The following is a 16,585-nucleotide window of genomic DNA, read 5'->3' as shown; positions in this document are numbered from 1 at the left end:
CTTGTGGAGTACTGTGAAGCCGTTACCATGGCAACTTCAGTAGAAGCCATTTTAAGGCAGTACGGTAAAAGCCATTTTAAGGCACAACAGGCTGTATCTTAACAGAACACTCCCCCAAGGGCTGTTAGGAATGTCTTACCCCCCACAGTATTTGATTCCAGAAAGTAAGTAATCTGTGTATGTATGTATGTTTGAATGTATGTATGTATGTATGTATGTATGTATGTATGTATACATACACTAATAGCATGGTCCTAAAAGACTGATAGCAATAGCAGTAGCACTTAGACATATATCACTTCACTGTACTTTAGTCCTCTCTAAGTGTTTTATAGGGTCAGCATATGGACCGCCAACAAATCTAGGTTCTCTTTTTACCAATCTTGGAAGGAGGGAAGGATGAGTCAATCTTGAGCAAGTCAGAATTGAACTGCTGGCAGTCAGCAGAATTAACCTGCAATACTGCATTCTAACTACTGCGCCACCACTGATAAATACACCTCCTTTTTAGTTTTGCTGTACATTAAGCATGTCTTCCTTAAACTATAATAACAGTTAGAAAATATATCAGTTCTTTATGGATGCAAGTTACCTCTGTTGTAGAAAGCTGCCATTGATGCAAGCTGCTGATGAGAAGATCAAGTTAATATTCCTGTTTATGGGAAAGAAACACAAGCAGTGTTTGTATTAGTTTGATTTCAGAAATTTATAACTAAGATGAAATGGTCAAGAATCGTTGATTATAAAGCTATCGAGCTGCTTCCAACTTCCTTTTGAAAATGGATTTTGTGGTACCTTCCCTCCCTTGCAGAAAGTCATATAGTACTGAAATCTTTGTAATAAAAGGGCAAGAGAGAAATGACAACGGCAAGACCACTTCTATCACATTCTCTATTGTAGGACAAACATAAAAGATCTGTTCTTCCATCAAAAGCCATAAAGTTACTCGCAGGAGTTCATGCATCCAGGAATTCAGAAGTTACCAGTTACGTCCACAACAGTCTGCTCCAGTTTAGCATCTTCTAGATATATTGTGAACGCCAAAGTTAGATGCAGATAAAGATAGTAAAGGTAGTAAAGAAGACTTTACTTTTAATAAATTAAAAATGAAAAGAGAAATATTTAATGCTCTTGGAAGGTGTTTAGGTTTGGACTGCAATCTACATGACCCAATAAGGAGGTGCGGACAATTATTGTTGTTTCTGTTTGACATATCTATTAGGAAGTTGTTTGATTTGAGCTTCACATACATTTATGTGCTCTTTGAAATGCCTATTTGAAAAAGAAATAGTGTAACATATGTTTGTATGTACTTACGTGCATATTTTTATATAAAATATATTGGTGGTTTTTAGGCTAAAATTAAGGACCAATGGCTTTAGTTTAAACCAAAGAATCCCTAAAGGTAAAGGTTCCCCTAGCATATATGTGCTAGTCGTTCCCGACTCTAGGTGGTGGTGCTCATCTTTGTTTCAAAGCCAAAGAGCCAGCACTGTCTGAAGACATCTCCGTGGTCATGTGGTCGGCATGACTAAATGCCAAAGGTGCACAGAATGCTGTTACCTTCCCACCAAAAGGGGTTCCTATTTTTCTACTAGCATTTTTACGTACTTTCGAATGGCTAGGTTGGCAGATGCTGGGACAAATAAGGGGACATCACTCCGTTATGCGGCACTAGGGATTCGAACCGCTGAACTGCCGACCTTTCTGATTGACAAGCTCAGCGTCTTAACCACTGAGTCACTGCGCCCCTTTTGAGACACCGCATCCCTTTAAAGAATCCCTAAAGAATTTCTAAAATGAGACTAATACCATTAAATGGGGAAACACATCAACCTGTTTTCCATTGACTGGATATCGCCCAGTTGCATTTGACCCTGGATTTATGAGACTGTTTCACAAATGCTAACTTACAACAGAGAGAGGTAATCCTCATTTAATGACCACTTATTCAGCGACAGTTTGAAGATACGATGGCACCAAACAAGGGGGACTTACAGTCAGTGCGCATAGCTATGGCTATGCAGTGTCCATTCGTGGCCAACATTGCTGACTTTGGACAAGCAAGTCTGTGGGGAAGCCAGCAGGAGGCCACAAGTGATGAAAACATGACTGCAGGAAGCTGCATCCACATGGGATTTAACCAACGATGGCAATTGGGATTTGCTGGAACTGCTGTCATAAGCCAATGAGCCCACAATGATCTCACACTTTATGACCACATCACTTAGCAATTGAATTGAATTGAATTGAATTTTATTATTTGTATGCCGCCCTTCTCCGGGAAGGACTCAGGGCAGCGAACAATTCAAAAGGGGAAAAGGGGAACATAAAACGAAATACAGATAATTAAAATAAGCAAGAGTCACGCAACCATACCAGTCGAGAGGGGAGGGAACTCATCAACCCCAGGCCTGCCGGCAAAGCCAGGTTTTGACGGCTTTTCGGAAGGCCTGGAGAGAGGTGAGGGTCCAAATCCCTGTGGGGAGCTCGTTCCAGAGGGCCAGAGCTGCCACAGAGAAGGCCCTCCCCCGGGTAGTAGCCAGATGGCATTGGCTAGTAGATGGAACCCGGAGGAGGCCAACCCTGTGTGATCTAATGGGTCTTTGGGAGGTAATTGGCAGCAGGTGGTCTCTCAAGTACCCAGATCCAATACCATGAAGGGCTTTATAAGTTACGACTAGCACCTTGAACCGTATCCGGAGACTGATCGGTAACCAGTGCAGCTCGCGGAGGATAGGTGTAACGTGGGTGTACCGAGGTGCACCCACAATCGCTCGCGCTGCTGCGTTCTGGACGAGTTGAAGTCTCCGAATACTCTTCAAGGGCTGCCCCATGTAGAGCGCATTGCAGTAGCAATGAAGTTCCCAATCTCAATTACTGTGGATAAGTGAGGACTACCGATCTATTTGTTTCAAAGAACTGCAGAAATCAGATTATCCATATGGCATTTACCATTTGATATTATTCCAGAAGCTGCGATCTGAATTGGACAACCACTTAGCAACCTTCTCCTCATCCACTGTGGCCAGTGTTTGCATTACAGTGTATGCATTCTGGGGGAAAAAAAGGTAAAAATTATTTTCACGTATCTTGTACAATGTTTAAACCACAGATCAGGAAAAGCTGTAGATAAAGGTCTCTAATGCAACAAACAGCATTATAAAAATATTGAAATTATTTCATGAAAAATCCATGAAGAGCCGTGGTGGGATTCAAAACTTTTTACTACCAGTTATGTGGGCGTGGCATGGCTTGGTGGGTGTGGCTTAGTGGGCGTGACAGGGGAAGGATACTGTAAAATCTCCATTCCCTCCCTCAAGTAAATGTTGGCATTTTGTATTAGAAATTATACATGTTTTTTGGCAAGTTCCCCATTTGGTTACCTTTTCCTCCAGGCGAAGCACAATACTTTGGTTGTCTCCGGCAATGATTTTAACTACCTTGTCCAAGGTACTTCCTTTAGTAAGAGACAGAAAAAAGAGTGACTCTTCCCTTAAGATTAAGAAAGATTTCTATGCAGAATCTGGTTAGTACAAGGCAGAGATGGTATTCTGCCGGTTCGAACTGGTTTGGGCGAACCGATAGTGGCAGCGGTGTGAGACTCCGCCCACTCACCCAGAGGTCATCACGGACCTTCTACACATGCACAGAACCTTCGTGCACACTCCCACTACCGAACCGGTAGTGAAAAAAAGAGAATACCATTACTGGTACAGGGGTGTCAAACTCGTGGTCCATGGGCCGGATACGTCGCGTGCTGGCCACACCCACCCTGGTTTAGCGAAAGGGGGGGGGAGTCCCAATACATCACATGACACTTCAAGTTTGACATCCCTGGATTAGTAGAACTTTGGCTAATGCTACTTAGAGTGCAAGCTACTTCACAAAAAGAAACTTCTCACTATCTCATCAGGATCAATCACTGCATGTCAAGAACCATCTCGGCACACGGAATTAGAATCTGAGACCTATTTCAGAACACCTATACTGCCAAAGCTGGATTGTCTAGTAAGGCAACATAATTATAATCACAAGCCAATATCCCATCTCAAACTTTTTTTCTTTGACGTGGCCTTTTTGTGTGTGTCTGCGTCACATTTTGCCCTACGACTCACATCTCTCCATATGCATCTGTTGTTGATTGTAATCTGAAACTTTATTTTAGGCTTTGGGATTTAGCTCGTCCTTTGCGTATAACGTTCAGCTTGAAAAATGGTGTGACTTACTGTTCTTCATGTGTTTGTCATGAATAGCCAGACTGAGAGGAAGAGGAACCAGCTGGTCACTTGTTCTTCCTTCTCCATGTTGCCCTTCTGCTCCATAGCCAAATGAATATATTTCCCCAAGTGCCGGGACATAAACCAAAGTGTGCCATCTGTTTGGAGAATCATAGATAATTCACAGGTAGAAGTTTTATTGATCGCATCAGGCCCTTATAAACTGAGAAGATATTACAGCTGTTGACCAGAACATGTTCCTGTTCTGTTGTTTCTTTAAGACTCTGAAGCAGTACGGGTAGTCCTTGACTTATGACCACAATTGAGCCCAACATTTCTGTTCAGTGACCTTTGCCCCTTTTTACAGGATTTCTGGCCTCAGTTGTTAAGTGAATCACTGCAGTTGATAAGTTAGTAACCTGGTTATTGAGTGAATCTGGCTTCCCCATTGATTTTGCTTGTCAGAAGGTCCCTGGAACAGTGATGGTTAACCTTTTTGTCAAGGGGTGCCAAAAGCGTGGGGAACGTGGGGGGGTCACACCCACCCACACCCATAATGCAATGCGCTCCCCTGGTGCATGCGCGCACAACACCACCACCACCTGCATGCGCGCAGGCCTCACTGAAGCCTCCGGACTTCCAGAAGGCACGTTAGGTTGTGTGTTTTTTTGCCCTCCGCAAACTTTAGGAAAGCCTCCTGAAGCCTCTGGAGGGGGAAAAACAGCCCAATGGCCAATCCAGAAGTTCATTCCTGATGGGTCCCTTTGGGTCATTTTTCGCCCTACCCAGGCTTCAGGGAAGCCTCCTGAAGCCTCTGGAGGGGGGAAAACAGCCCAACACACAAACCGGAAGTTCGGGAACAGATTTCCGTGTTGCCTGGTGGGCCGTTTTTCTCCCTCCAGAGGCTTCAGGAACAAAAACGGCTGAAAATCAAGGCCGAAAATCACCTTCTCAGCATGTGCATGCATGCTGGAGCTGACAGGGCAACGCCTCACGTGCCCTCAGAAATGGCTCCATGTGCCACGTGTGGCAGGCGTGCCATAGGTTCCCCATCATGGCCCTACAACATTGCAACCACCATAAACATGAGTCAGCTGCCAAGTATCCAAATTTTGATCACAGCCACCTATCTGAAATGTTTGTCTATGGTCCCCTGCTTGAGCAGGAGTGCTGGATTAGAAGACCCCCTCTCTGTGGGCACATGCGCTGTCGCCAGCTGCTCTTTCCATGAAGACCAGCTTGCCGGCACATATGCGCATGCCAGAACCTGAGAGCAGCTGATCCTGGGCACATGCACATTTGAACAGCTGTCCAGTGCACATGTACACGATAGAACCCAGAGGTGCTTCTGACCGCCAGGCGTACACGTACCGGCCAGCTGCTCTTTTCTAGGTTCTGACGCATGAACTCCAGTTTCGGCACTTGGTGCCAGAAAGGTTAAACACCACTGCCCTAAGCCTTCCATCTCTGATATATTTTATGACATCTAAGTAATGTCAGGACAGGCCATTGACCATCATCCTGGCCAAATGGAGGAAGTGGTCTAAATCTGCAAAAAAATTGTTTTAAACCAGCTTTATTTGCAGCTGCTTTACTCGTTGGATTTCAGTCCGTTCATAATCTAACAAGCAAAATAAAAACAATATTCAAAATATATAGATAATATAATACCGAACCACTCAATACAGTTCATTTCTTTAAAAAAAAACAACTCCATCCTACGAAGAGTTTCATCTACCCTACCCCAAGGCCTGAGATGCCTTCTTCAAGATGGGAGCCCTATGGATTTCAGAAGGAATCTCATTCCAGAGAAATCTCTCTGATCGTCATACATGGCATTGTTTCACTGGAAAGACCTGGAGCACACTGACTCTGTTGGCTCATGCTGGGTGGGGAGAAAGCATGGAAGATAGGTGGGCCCTCAAATAACCTAGGGGGCCTGCTATGTAGGTTTTATAGGCAATCAGCAGCACCTTGAATCGAACCTAGAACAATAATGGGCGCCAGTACAGTTCCTGAAGCAGAGGCATCCAACAGACATGCTGAAGCATCATTTTTGCTTCTGTAATCTGGACCAGTTGAAGCTTCCAGTTGGTCTTCAAGGGAAGTTGAACAGCACATATTGATATACCATATTTTTCGGAGTATAAGACGCACCCTTCCCCCCCCCCCAAAAGAAGGTGAAAACCTGTGTGCCTCTTATATACTTAATACAGCATTTTTGGCCTACCGAAATCCTGCCCCTTTGCAAAAATGGATGTTTAGAGGGTTAGGGAGGCTTGCAAAGTGCTCCTGAGGGCTGGGGAGGGCAAAAACAAGCAAAAATTGGGCTGTTTTCTGATTGTTTTTGCCCCCCACCCCAGTCCCCAGGAGCACTCTACAAACTCCCAAAGCCTCTGCATGCCTTTTTTTTTTTTGCAAAAAAGAGGCATGCAGAGGGTTCAGAAGGCCGGCAGAGTGCAAAAACTTTTTTTTTTAAATTTACCCCTTCAAAATCTTGATGCGTCTTATAGTCCAAAAAATACGGTATGTATTCTTGTTGCTTCTGTTCCACTGAGGTACAACTTTGGAGGGCAGGAACCCTTTCCTGATTTCATTTGATATTAGTTATCCTCTGGACACCATCAAATATTTGGAAGGAAAAGGGTTTTTTTTCTTTTTTTTAAATTGTAAATTGTAAATTTAATGAATTTTTTTAAAAATAAATTTTATTTCTCATATATACATTCACAATTATATAATCTCATAACTGTTGTTAATAATATGTATTTATTGTCAATTATAACAATTGACAATATAATTGAGATTGCTTTCTTACCATCCCATACACCCATCTTATTTTACAACAATCCTACTTCTTCTTCCTTCCTTCCCTCCTTTCTTCTCTCCTTCTCTCCTTCCTTCCCTCCTTCCTTCCCTCCCCCTTCCTTCCCTCCTTTCTTCTCTCCTTCTCTCCTTCCCCCCTTCCTTCCCTCCCTCCTTCCCTCCCTCCTTCCCTCCCTCCTTCCTTCCCCCTTCCTTCCCTCCTTTCTTCTCTCCTTCTCTCCTTCCCTCCTTCCTTCCCTCCTTCCTTCCCTCCTTTCTTCTCTCCTTCTCTCCTTCCTTCCCTCCTTCCTTCCTTGCTTCCCTCCCTCCTTCCCTCCTTCCTTTCCCTCCTTTCTTCTCTCCTTCTCTCCTTCCTTCCCTCCTTCCTTCCCTCCTTTCTTCTCTCCTTCCTTCCTTCCTCCTCTCCTTTCCCTTCTCTCCTTCCCCTTCCTCTCCTCTGCTCTTCCCCTCTTCTTCCCCAAAAGGGTTTTCTTACCTTCCGCAGGCCACCTGGGTCACTCGTGCACCAAACAGCTCTGCCACAAGACGTGGAAACAGCTCGTTGCGGGTGGAATTGTGGCCAAGCTGTCCAAAGCAGCCAGATCCAAAGGTGCAGACTAATCCGTCCTTAATGGGAAAGAAGAAAAAAACATGGCATAGTTCAACGCAAAGCCTTTGTCACTTGGCTGGGAATATTAAAAAAACTGCACACATTGTGAAGGGAAGGAGGAATGCCAGTACATAGTAGAAAGTATATAGTCGATATTCTGCAACACACAGGATGCGGTGGCTCAGTGTCTAAGACGCTGAGCTTGTTGATCAGAAGGTCAGCAGTTCAGCAGTTTGAATCCCTAGCGCCACGTAACGGAGTGAGCTCCTGTTACTTGTCCCAGCTTCCTGAAAAGCATCTTCCTGTCCCACTACTCCTAGAAGCCTTCGGCTTCATCCCCACCCCGTGCAAGTCCACTATGTATGTCCATTCACCTTCCTTTTCTGTACAGTTGCTGACAAGCAAACCCAGTCAACGCAAGGTAGAATAGAATAGAATAACAGAGTTGGAAGGGACCTTGGAAGTCTTGTAGTTCAAACCTCTACTTAGGCAGGAAACCCTACACAATTTTAGACAAGTGGTTATCCAATCTCTTCTAAAAAACTTCCAGTGTTGGAGCAACTTCTGGAGGGAAGCTATTCCACTGATTAATTGTTCTAACTGTCAGGAAATTTCTCCCCAGTTCTAAGTTGCTTCTCTCCTTGATTAGTTTCCACCCATTGCTTCTTGTCCTGCTCTCAGGTGCTTTGGAGAGTAGCTTGACTCCCTCTTCTTTGTGGCAGCCCCTGAGATACTGGAGCACTGCTATCAGGTCACCCCTAGTCCTTCTTTTCATAAGACTAGAGATACCCAGTTCCAGCAACTGTTCTTTATATGTTTTAGCCTCCAGTCCCCTAATCCGCTTTGTTGCTCTTCTCTGCACTCTTTCTAGAGTCTCCACATCTTTTTTACATCGCGGCGACCAAAACTACAGTATTCCAAGTGTGGCCTTACCAAGGCATTATAAAGTGGTATTAACACTTCACTTGATCTTGATTCTATCCCTCTGTTTATAGAAAGATCCTCAGAACATTGGGTTGGCCAATGTTCATCTCAAGAGGTTTCCAAGACTCTTTCTAACCTTCAGGAACACCATGAGGACTGGCACCTCTCTCACTAGTTCTGAGACAAACTCCTAGAAAGTGAATCTGAGAGGAAGATAGCGTACAAGGTATTATACAGATCAGATGAAAAGTTTTTAAAATTAGTCAATATAAACCTTTGACAGAACTGCAGTGTGCTCGCCACCACATGAAATAAAAACCGTCTTCTTATGCTCTAACGCCTTCACATATTCAGGAATGTATCTATCTGAAAGGTAAAAAGGAAAATTAAACATAACCACTTCCAGACATTGCCAACGTTTAAAAAAAAACAACAACGTGAAGATTAGTGTTATGTTTGGGCTAACCTGTTGACTCTATATCTATCTATCTATCTATCTATCTATCTATCTATCTATCTATCTATCTATCTATTTATCTATCTATTTATCTATCTGTCTGTTTGTCTGTCTGTCTGTCTATCTGTTTCTGTCTGTCTGTCTATCTATCTCTGTCTGTCTATCTATCTGTCTGTCTGTCTATCTATCTATCTGTCTCTGTCTGTCTATCTATCGATCTCTGTCTGTCTGTCTGTCTATCTATCTGTCTCTGTCTGTCTATCGATCTCTGTCTGTCTGTCTGTCTGTCTGTCTATCTATCTATCTATCTATCTATCTATCTGTCTCTGTCTGTCTATCTATCGATCTCTGTCTGTCTGTCTGTCTGTCTATCTATTTATCTATCTATCTCTGTCTGTCTATCTATCTATCTATCTATCTATTTATCTATTTATCTATCTATCTATCTCTGTCTGTCTGTCTTCCTTTCTCTATTTTAGAACATTTAGATAGTCCTCAACTTACAACTACAATAGAGACCCCAAAACGCCTTGTTAAGCAGTGTGGACATTAAGTGAGACATCATGAGACTGCACCTGATTTTATAATTTTTCCCCATGGTCATTAAGCAAATTACCACGGTCATTAACTGGAACATCACTTAAGTGTAATTTGCAACCTTCCTTGCTGGCTTCACCATTGAATTTGCTTATTGGAAGAGCTTTCCAGATGTGTTGATCTCAATTACCCTCAGGACCATCTTCTCCTAGAACAGGGGTGTCAAACGGATGCATCACATGCAGGCCACACCCATCCCAGCTCCGCGAAGGGGAAAATGTAGTGATATGTCATGTGACAGCAATGTGACACCACAAGTTTCACACCCATATCCTAGAAGAAATACAGTCCTTGTGCTCTCTGATGAGCTTGATTGTTTTCAGTGCACTGATGATATTACCTAGTTTGGCGAAGAAACATCTGCAAGAAGCAATCAAGCTCAGAGACCAATGAGTTTAGGTGACCCATTTCCTATTATTATAAATGAGCGTATCTCAAACATCTCTGTCAAGTCTGCAGCCAGGGCCGGATTTTCCTATAGGCTAACTAGGCTTCAGCCTAGGGCCTCAAGATCAAGAGGGGCCTACATTCAAATTGTTAGCAAAATTAAAATTACACTATTCTAAAAACAGTGAACACTAAAACACTGAACCGAAAATAAGGAGAAATTCTACGCATATGACTAATAAACAAACATAAAAATGTATTGGTTAAGATCGTTCCAGCGCCGCAGCAGTTGGGGAGCCCGCCCACGTTCCCGGCACCAGCGGTTGGGCGAGAGGCACGGCCGCTCCCAGTAGCTGCCCCATCAACACGGAGCCCACCAGCGGCCAGGCAGGTGAGGGGGCCAAGCCGGGCAGCTGAGCGCAGCAGGGGAGGCGGCTGGCCTCGCTACTTTGGCTGCAGAGCAGAGCCGCCCTCCGTCGGGAGGCCAGCTATATATATATTGATATATATTGATATATATCATAGTAATGATGTATTTTATTGTCTGTCATGTAATTTACAAACTTAAAAATGGGAGGTGAAAGGGCCTCCTAAGTGGAATAGCATAGGGCCTCTTTTCATCTAAATCAGGCCCTGTCTGCAGCCATATTCCTTTTGGATCTTTGGCCTGCCACACTTTCTATTATTCTACTATGCCTTTTCAATTGTGGAAAAATGGGAGGGGGGATTGTACGGAGTTAGATGCTATGGAGCCAAAATAATTTTTTTTCTAGAAAGCCAAGGTCATCCTTTGTCTCTACACCTCTGCACCTGACCAGAACTGGATGGGTGAAACTGCCAGCATGGCAGTGGAAGATTGGACCATGGGATGGACTTGTTTGTGTGGTGGCAAGATCATGAACTTTTAACTGGGTGAGGAAAACCGGGAAGCTTTCAGATTTGGGTTTTCCCAGATGTGCCAACATGGCTCTCTTAATAAGTTGGAACTTTGAGCAATACTTTGCCTTGGACTCTGATTTAGTTTTGGATGCTCTTTGGAACCCTGACATTCTCCTCCACTCCATTTCCAGAATTTCTCCTCACCTTCTGTGTCTCCAAGGCCAAGTTGTCCATACAGATTCTTTCCCCAAGAGTAAACAGTCCCAAACAGAGAGACAACCATGCTGTGAGCAGATCCCGCTGCAATGTTAATCAAAGGAATGCCTTCCAATGCTTGTACCAGCTGCGGTTCCTTAATGTGACCCATCACCTTTCCCATTCCAAGCTGGCCATGTTCATTCTCACCCCAGGCAAAGAGTTCTCCTCCTGAGTACAACACATAAAAGGAAGCCGTTAACCTTTTATAATTATCACCTATATACTAGTTGATAACCCGGCGTTGCCTGAGTATTTATTTATAGGGGGAAAATGTCCAAATGACCAAACATAATTTCTAATGTTCGATTTTCCCCCTTAACCAGAGGGAGCCACATTGTGGAGTACTGTGAAGCCGTTAACCATGGCAACTCCACTGTGCTGTACAGTAGAAGCCATTTCATGGCAGTACAGTAGAAGCCATTTTAAGGCACAACAGGCTGTATCTTAAAAGAACACACACCCCAAGGGGTGTTAGGGGTATCTTACCCCCCAGTATTTGTTTCCAGAGAGTAAGTCATCTGTGTATCAAGTTTGGTTGAAATTGCTTGAGGTGTTCCAGAGTTATGCTGGAACATATACATACACAGAGCCATAGATAGATAGATGATAGATAGATAGATGATAGATAGATAGATAGATAGATAGATAGATAGATAGATAGATAGATGAAAGAAAGAAAGAAAGAAAGAAAGAAAGAAAGAAAGATTTCTATCCCATTTTGCTTTGAGAGTTCAAAATGGTACATGTGGAATCTTTCTCCTTGATTTTATCTCTACTCCTTGATTTTATCTCTACAACAATTGCTTGTTGTTGACATTCCAACTGAAGTAGAAGACGAGTAAGAGAGTTGTTAAAAGAAGTGCACAAACAGCCAATACCTTTTGAAAGAGCCATGGAATGACGGTCACCACATGCAATCTGAACAATTTGTTTGTTTCCTAATTCTTTCAGTAGCCTGAAAAAAAAAGAAAAAAAGGAATACATGCTGTTCAGTTACCAATACCTCTTTTATGAGAAGTAGACAAGGAAGTCAAGGATTAAAAACACCGGTCATTGAGAGGCGTGCTTCACAAATAGCTCTGTATTTTCATATTTAAGTATTTAATAAACTTATATGCCGCCCAATCCCGAAGGACTCCAGGCGGCTTACAGAAATACATCTCTAAAAGAATAAAAAATTAAAAAATAGAGAGAAGAAAAACAGATTAAAAGATCACTTCATGCACTCAATCTAGGCGGGGCTGGACCTCATTCATGAGGTCAACAGCCCCAGGCCTGCCGGAACAGCCAGGTTTTAGTAGCCTTTCGGAAGGCCGTGAGAGTGGGAAGGGTCCGGATCTCTGGGGGTACATCATTCCATAGGGTCGGAGCAGCTACAGAGAAGGCCCTCCCCCGAGGAGCCACCAGACGACATTGTCTGGTCAACGGCACCTGGAGGAGGCCCACCCTGTGTGATATTACTCTACCAATCGTTCTCACTTGAGGCATACATGACCAGATTCAAACTATCTTATTTCAGACACATTATCGGAAGGTCCAGTTCTCTGGAGAAGGCTGGGGAAGATGGAAGAAAAGAGAAGAAGAAGATGACCAGCAGGAAGGCAAAGGGATTCGGTTACGATAGCGATGACCTACATGATAGCATTGTTCCAATACAGGTATTGGAACTTATCCTCGACTTACAGCAGTTAATTTACTGAGGTTTCAAAGTTACAAGGGCGCTGAAAAAAGTGACTTGTGACTGTTTTTCGCACTTAAGACTGTTCCAGCATCCCCAGGGTCATGTGATCAAAATCCAGATGCTTGGCAATTGAGTCATATTTATGGCGGTTGTAGCATCCTGGGGTCATGCGATCACCTTTTGCGACTTTCTGACAAGCAAAGTCAGTGGGAAAATCAGATTCACCTAACAACTGTGTTCCTAACTTAACAACGGCAGTGATTCACTTAACAGCTGTGGCCAGAGAGGTTGTAAAATGGGACGAAATTCAATTAACAAATGTCTTACTTAGCAACAGAAATGTTGGGTTATATTGTGGTTGTGAGTGGAGGACCACCTGTATCTAAGGGATCGCCACAAAGGAAGTGTGTGTGTGTGTGTGTGTGTGTGTGTGTGTGTGTTAAACTATTCTCCAAAGCACCTGAAAGCAGGACAAGAAGAAACAGATGAAAACTAATCTAGGAAAGAATCTATCTATCTATCTATCTATCTATCTATCTATCTATCTATCTATCTATCTATCTATCTATCTATTAGACTTATATACCGCTTAATAGGGCTTTCAGCCCTCTCTAAGCGGTTTACAATTTTTTTTTAGCAAATTGAGTCAGCAACTTGCCCCCACAGTCTGGGTCCTCATTTCACCCACCTCGGAAGGATGGAAGGCTAAGTCGACCTTGAGCCGGTGAGATTTGAACCGCTGAACTGCAGATCACAGTCAGCTAAAGTGGCCTGCAGTACTGCACCCTAACCAGTGTGCCACCTCGGCTCCTAGAACTAAGGCGAAATTTCCTGACAGAACAATTAATCAGTGGAAAGACTTGCCTCCAGAAGTTGTGGGTGCGCCAACACTTGAGGTTTTTAAGAAGAGATTGGGCAAGTAATTGTCTGAAATGGTACAGGGTTTCCTGCTAGAGCAGGGGATTGGACTAGAAGATCTCCAAAGACCCTTCCAACTCTTTTATTCAGTTGTTTTGAATGCACCAAGAAAAGGATTATCAGAGAGAAAAGCTATCTATGGAGCCAATAGGAGTCCAAGATTGACTTCATGGCACTAATCACATATTAAGATCAATCCATGGGTAGTAAACATGCTGGCATTTTCAATTACCGTATTTTTCAGAACATAAGACACACTTTTCCTCCCAAAAAAAGTCAGTGGAAATATCTGTGCATCTTATACTCAGAATATTGTGGTGGGGGAGGGGGTTGGTATAGCGCCAATCAGCTGTTCTAGAATGGGCTGCAGCGGTGAACAGGCAGGTGAACAGGTGGCTGTGGAGAATGGGCTGTGGCGAACAGATGCCGGTGAATGGGCCATGCCGAACAGGCCACAGTGAACGGACGGTGGCAGCGGCAAATGAATGGCGGCGAACAGGGCGCGGCAATGGGCCGCAGCAGTGGCGAATTTGCCGTGACAAATAAGCCAGATGAATACCGGAGGGATGCTTGGAGGCAAAGGCAGGTTTCCCCCCCCCCTTGTTTTGCTCCCCAAAAGGTAGGTGCATCTTATAGTCCAGAGCATCTTATAGTCCAAAAATATGGTAATCAGATGGCCGGTTATAGAATTTGAATGAAGGAATAAATAAATAAACAAATAAACAAATAAACAATTGGAAAGAGATATTGGGCTGCTACAACGTTCAGTCCTAGGCCAAGGTCTCTTGAATGTTTATATTAAGAATCTGAATGAAAGCCTTTTGTAACCAACTGATACACTTTCTACAGTATGTAAAGAAGGAAGATTTTATGTGTTGTGTTGTGTTTTGAAAATTAAAAATAAAAAATATTTAAAAAAAGAATCTGAATGAGGAAGGGAAGGCAATACATGTTGTGGCACCTCTAGGTATGTGACTGTCTTCTTTTTTTTAATGTCCCCTAAAATAGTGAGAATACAACTCTTTTTCTTTTGGAAGAAAACTTTCAGGTGGCTAATTGCATTCATGTTTATTTTCATTATAACAATGTTATAAAAAGCACAGCAAAAAGGAAAGGCAGAAATTTGTGGAACAAAAATAACCCTGTTGTTTTAATCTTGCATTCTTCTATCAGAACTGAAGCAGGGACGTGCAGTCACTAGAGGCAAGGGAGGCGGGGCCTCACCAGTCTCCTCAGGGAAAGGAAAGGATTTTAAATAATTTTCTTAAAATAATTAAAGCCAGGGTAGTTGCTACCAGATTTCAAGTCACAGTGGCTTGGTGTCTGCTCCCAGTATTAACTAGGAGGAGGCCAGAGAACTAGGGGCCTCTTTTGCATAAGAAAAACAATGGGAAAACTTATTTTGCAAGGGGGAAAAATGCTGTCGCTGTGGAATTCTGGGAGTTGAAGTCCACAAGTCTAAAAACAGCCTCACCGGGGCTAAATCTGACCGCACGTCACTGAACTGAAGACACTTCAAGGATGAGAAATGAAATGTTTTCAAGGAAAAAGAAACCCAAGAAAGTCCAGCTGCCTTTTGAAAAATACCTTTCGGACAGCCATGCCCCGGATGACTGAGAATCTCTATAGATATTCTTCTATCAAGTTTATTTTCAAAAGCATCTGTTTCTTTGTATATAAGTCATGGAATCAGCAAATTGAATGATGATTATTCTCCCACTGATGAGCCTTGTTCATTCAAGTTTTTTTTAAAAAAACCCAACTCCCCTACCATTAATATATAATAAGAAATTTCCTTTTTTTTAAATAAAAAAAATTTTTTTTAATTTTCAAAACAAACATCCTTTCTTACATACTGTAGAAAGTGTATCAGTTCGTTACAAAAAGACTTTTGTGCATCTCTTCCATAATCAACAAACATAATTCATATTAACCCAAGTATTTTAACTCAGATATTTATACCTATTACTATCATCATATCTCCATTTTCATTTTACTATAATTATTTAAACGTCCTTTATCATAAAATATACCAAGATTTAATACACATTTAAACCACATACTGGCCTTTCATTTACTATTTCTAAAATCCTCCATTAACACGGAATCAGTGGTGGGTTTCAAATTTTTTTAGAACCTCTTCTGTAGGTGTGGCCTGCTTTGTGGGAGTGGTTTGCTGGCCATGTGACCGGGTGGGAGTGGCTTGCTGGCCATGTGACCAAGTGGGAGTGGCATGGCAGTCATGTGACTGGGTGGGCGTGGCCAGCTTGTAAAATGTGGTGAAACTCACTTAACAACGTTCTTACTTAGCAACCAAAATGTTGGCTCAGAAACTCTGGCATTGAAGCACGCAAGTCTTAAAGCTGTCAAGTTATAAGACCCTTGCGCCCCTAACCTTTTAAGGAAAAAAACAGGGATGTTCAAACTTGACAGCTTTAAGACTTGTGGTGCAATTCTGGATGAAGGAAGACTTGCCTACAATTCAAGAATGGACATTGAAAGTCACAAATTTAGCCGAGATGGCTAAAATATCTGCATATCTTAAAGACCACTCAAATGAGAGATATAAACGAGACTGGAAAAAATGGATTGATTATATACAAAATAAATACAGGACTAAGAAATTCCAGATAGCCTATGCTTAAGATCAGGAATGATTTAAATTGTTTAAAGTTAGTTTAGCAAGGAGGAGCTAAGTTCAATGTAAAGATGTTATTAATTTCTTATTCTTTTTTTGTCAATATATCTTAGACTGTGTTTGTTAAAAATCTATACCGTGTACGGGTTCTGGGAAGTCGGGGGGGGCGGGTAGGTTGTGGGGGGTTGGGAGGGGGGGGTGGAATATATAT

The 16,585-nt window shown here is 42.8% G+C and overlaps 1 protein-coding gene across 1 annotated transcript in view; it reads right to left on the bottom strand.

Moving 5' to 3' along the window:
- Positions 1-16,585, bottom strand: part of LOC116513094 (E3 ISG15--protein ligase HERC5-like) — a 43,888-nt gene that overhangs the window by 22,960 nt on the left and 4,343 nt on the right. Inside the window, exons 3-10 of the mRNA XM_032223908.1 lie at positions 12,016-12,092; positions 11,084-11,305; positions 8,834-8,925; positions 7,522-7,652; positions 4,230-4,378; positions 3,387-3,460; positions 2,956-3,056; positions 593-652 (exon numbers count right to left, since the gene is read on the bottom strand). Coding sequence (XP_032079799.1) covers positions 593-652; positions 2,956-3,056; positions 3,387-3,460; positions 4,230-4,378; positions 7,522-7,652; positions 8,834-8,925; positions 11,084-11,305; positions 12,016-12,092 — 906 coding nt within the window. The remainder of the gene's footprint in view (positions 1-592; positions 653-2,955; positions 3,057-3,386; positions 3,461-4,229; positions 4,379-7,521; positions 7,653-8,833; positions 8,926-11,083; positions 11,306-12,015; positions 12,093-16,585) is intronic.

This window comes from Thamnophis elegans, chromosome 9 (genome assembly GCF_009769535.1).
Source record: "Thamnophis elegans isolate rThaEle1 chromosome 9, rThaEle1.pri, whole genome shotgun sequence".
Classification (NCBI taxonomy): domain Eukaryota; kingdom Metazoa; phylum Chordata; class Lepidosauria; order Squamata; family Colubridae; genus Thamnophis; species Thamnophis elegans.
Note: the sequence above shows the minus strand (reverse complement) of the source record. Positions and strands in the feature narration are given on the sequence as shown.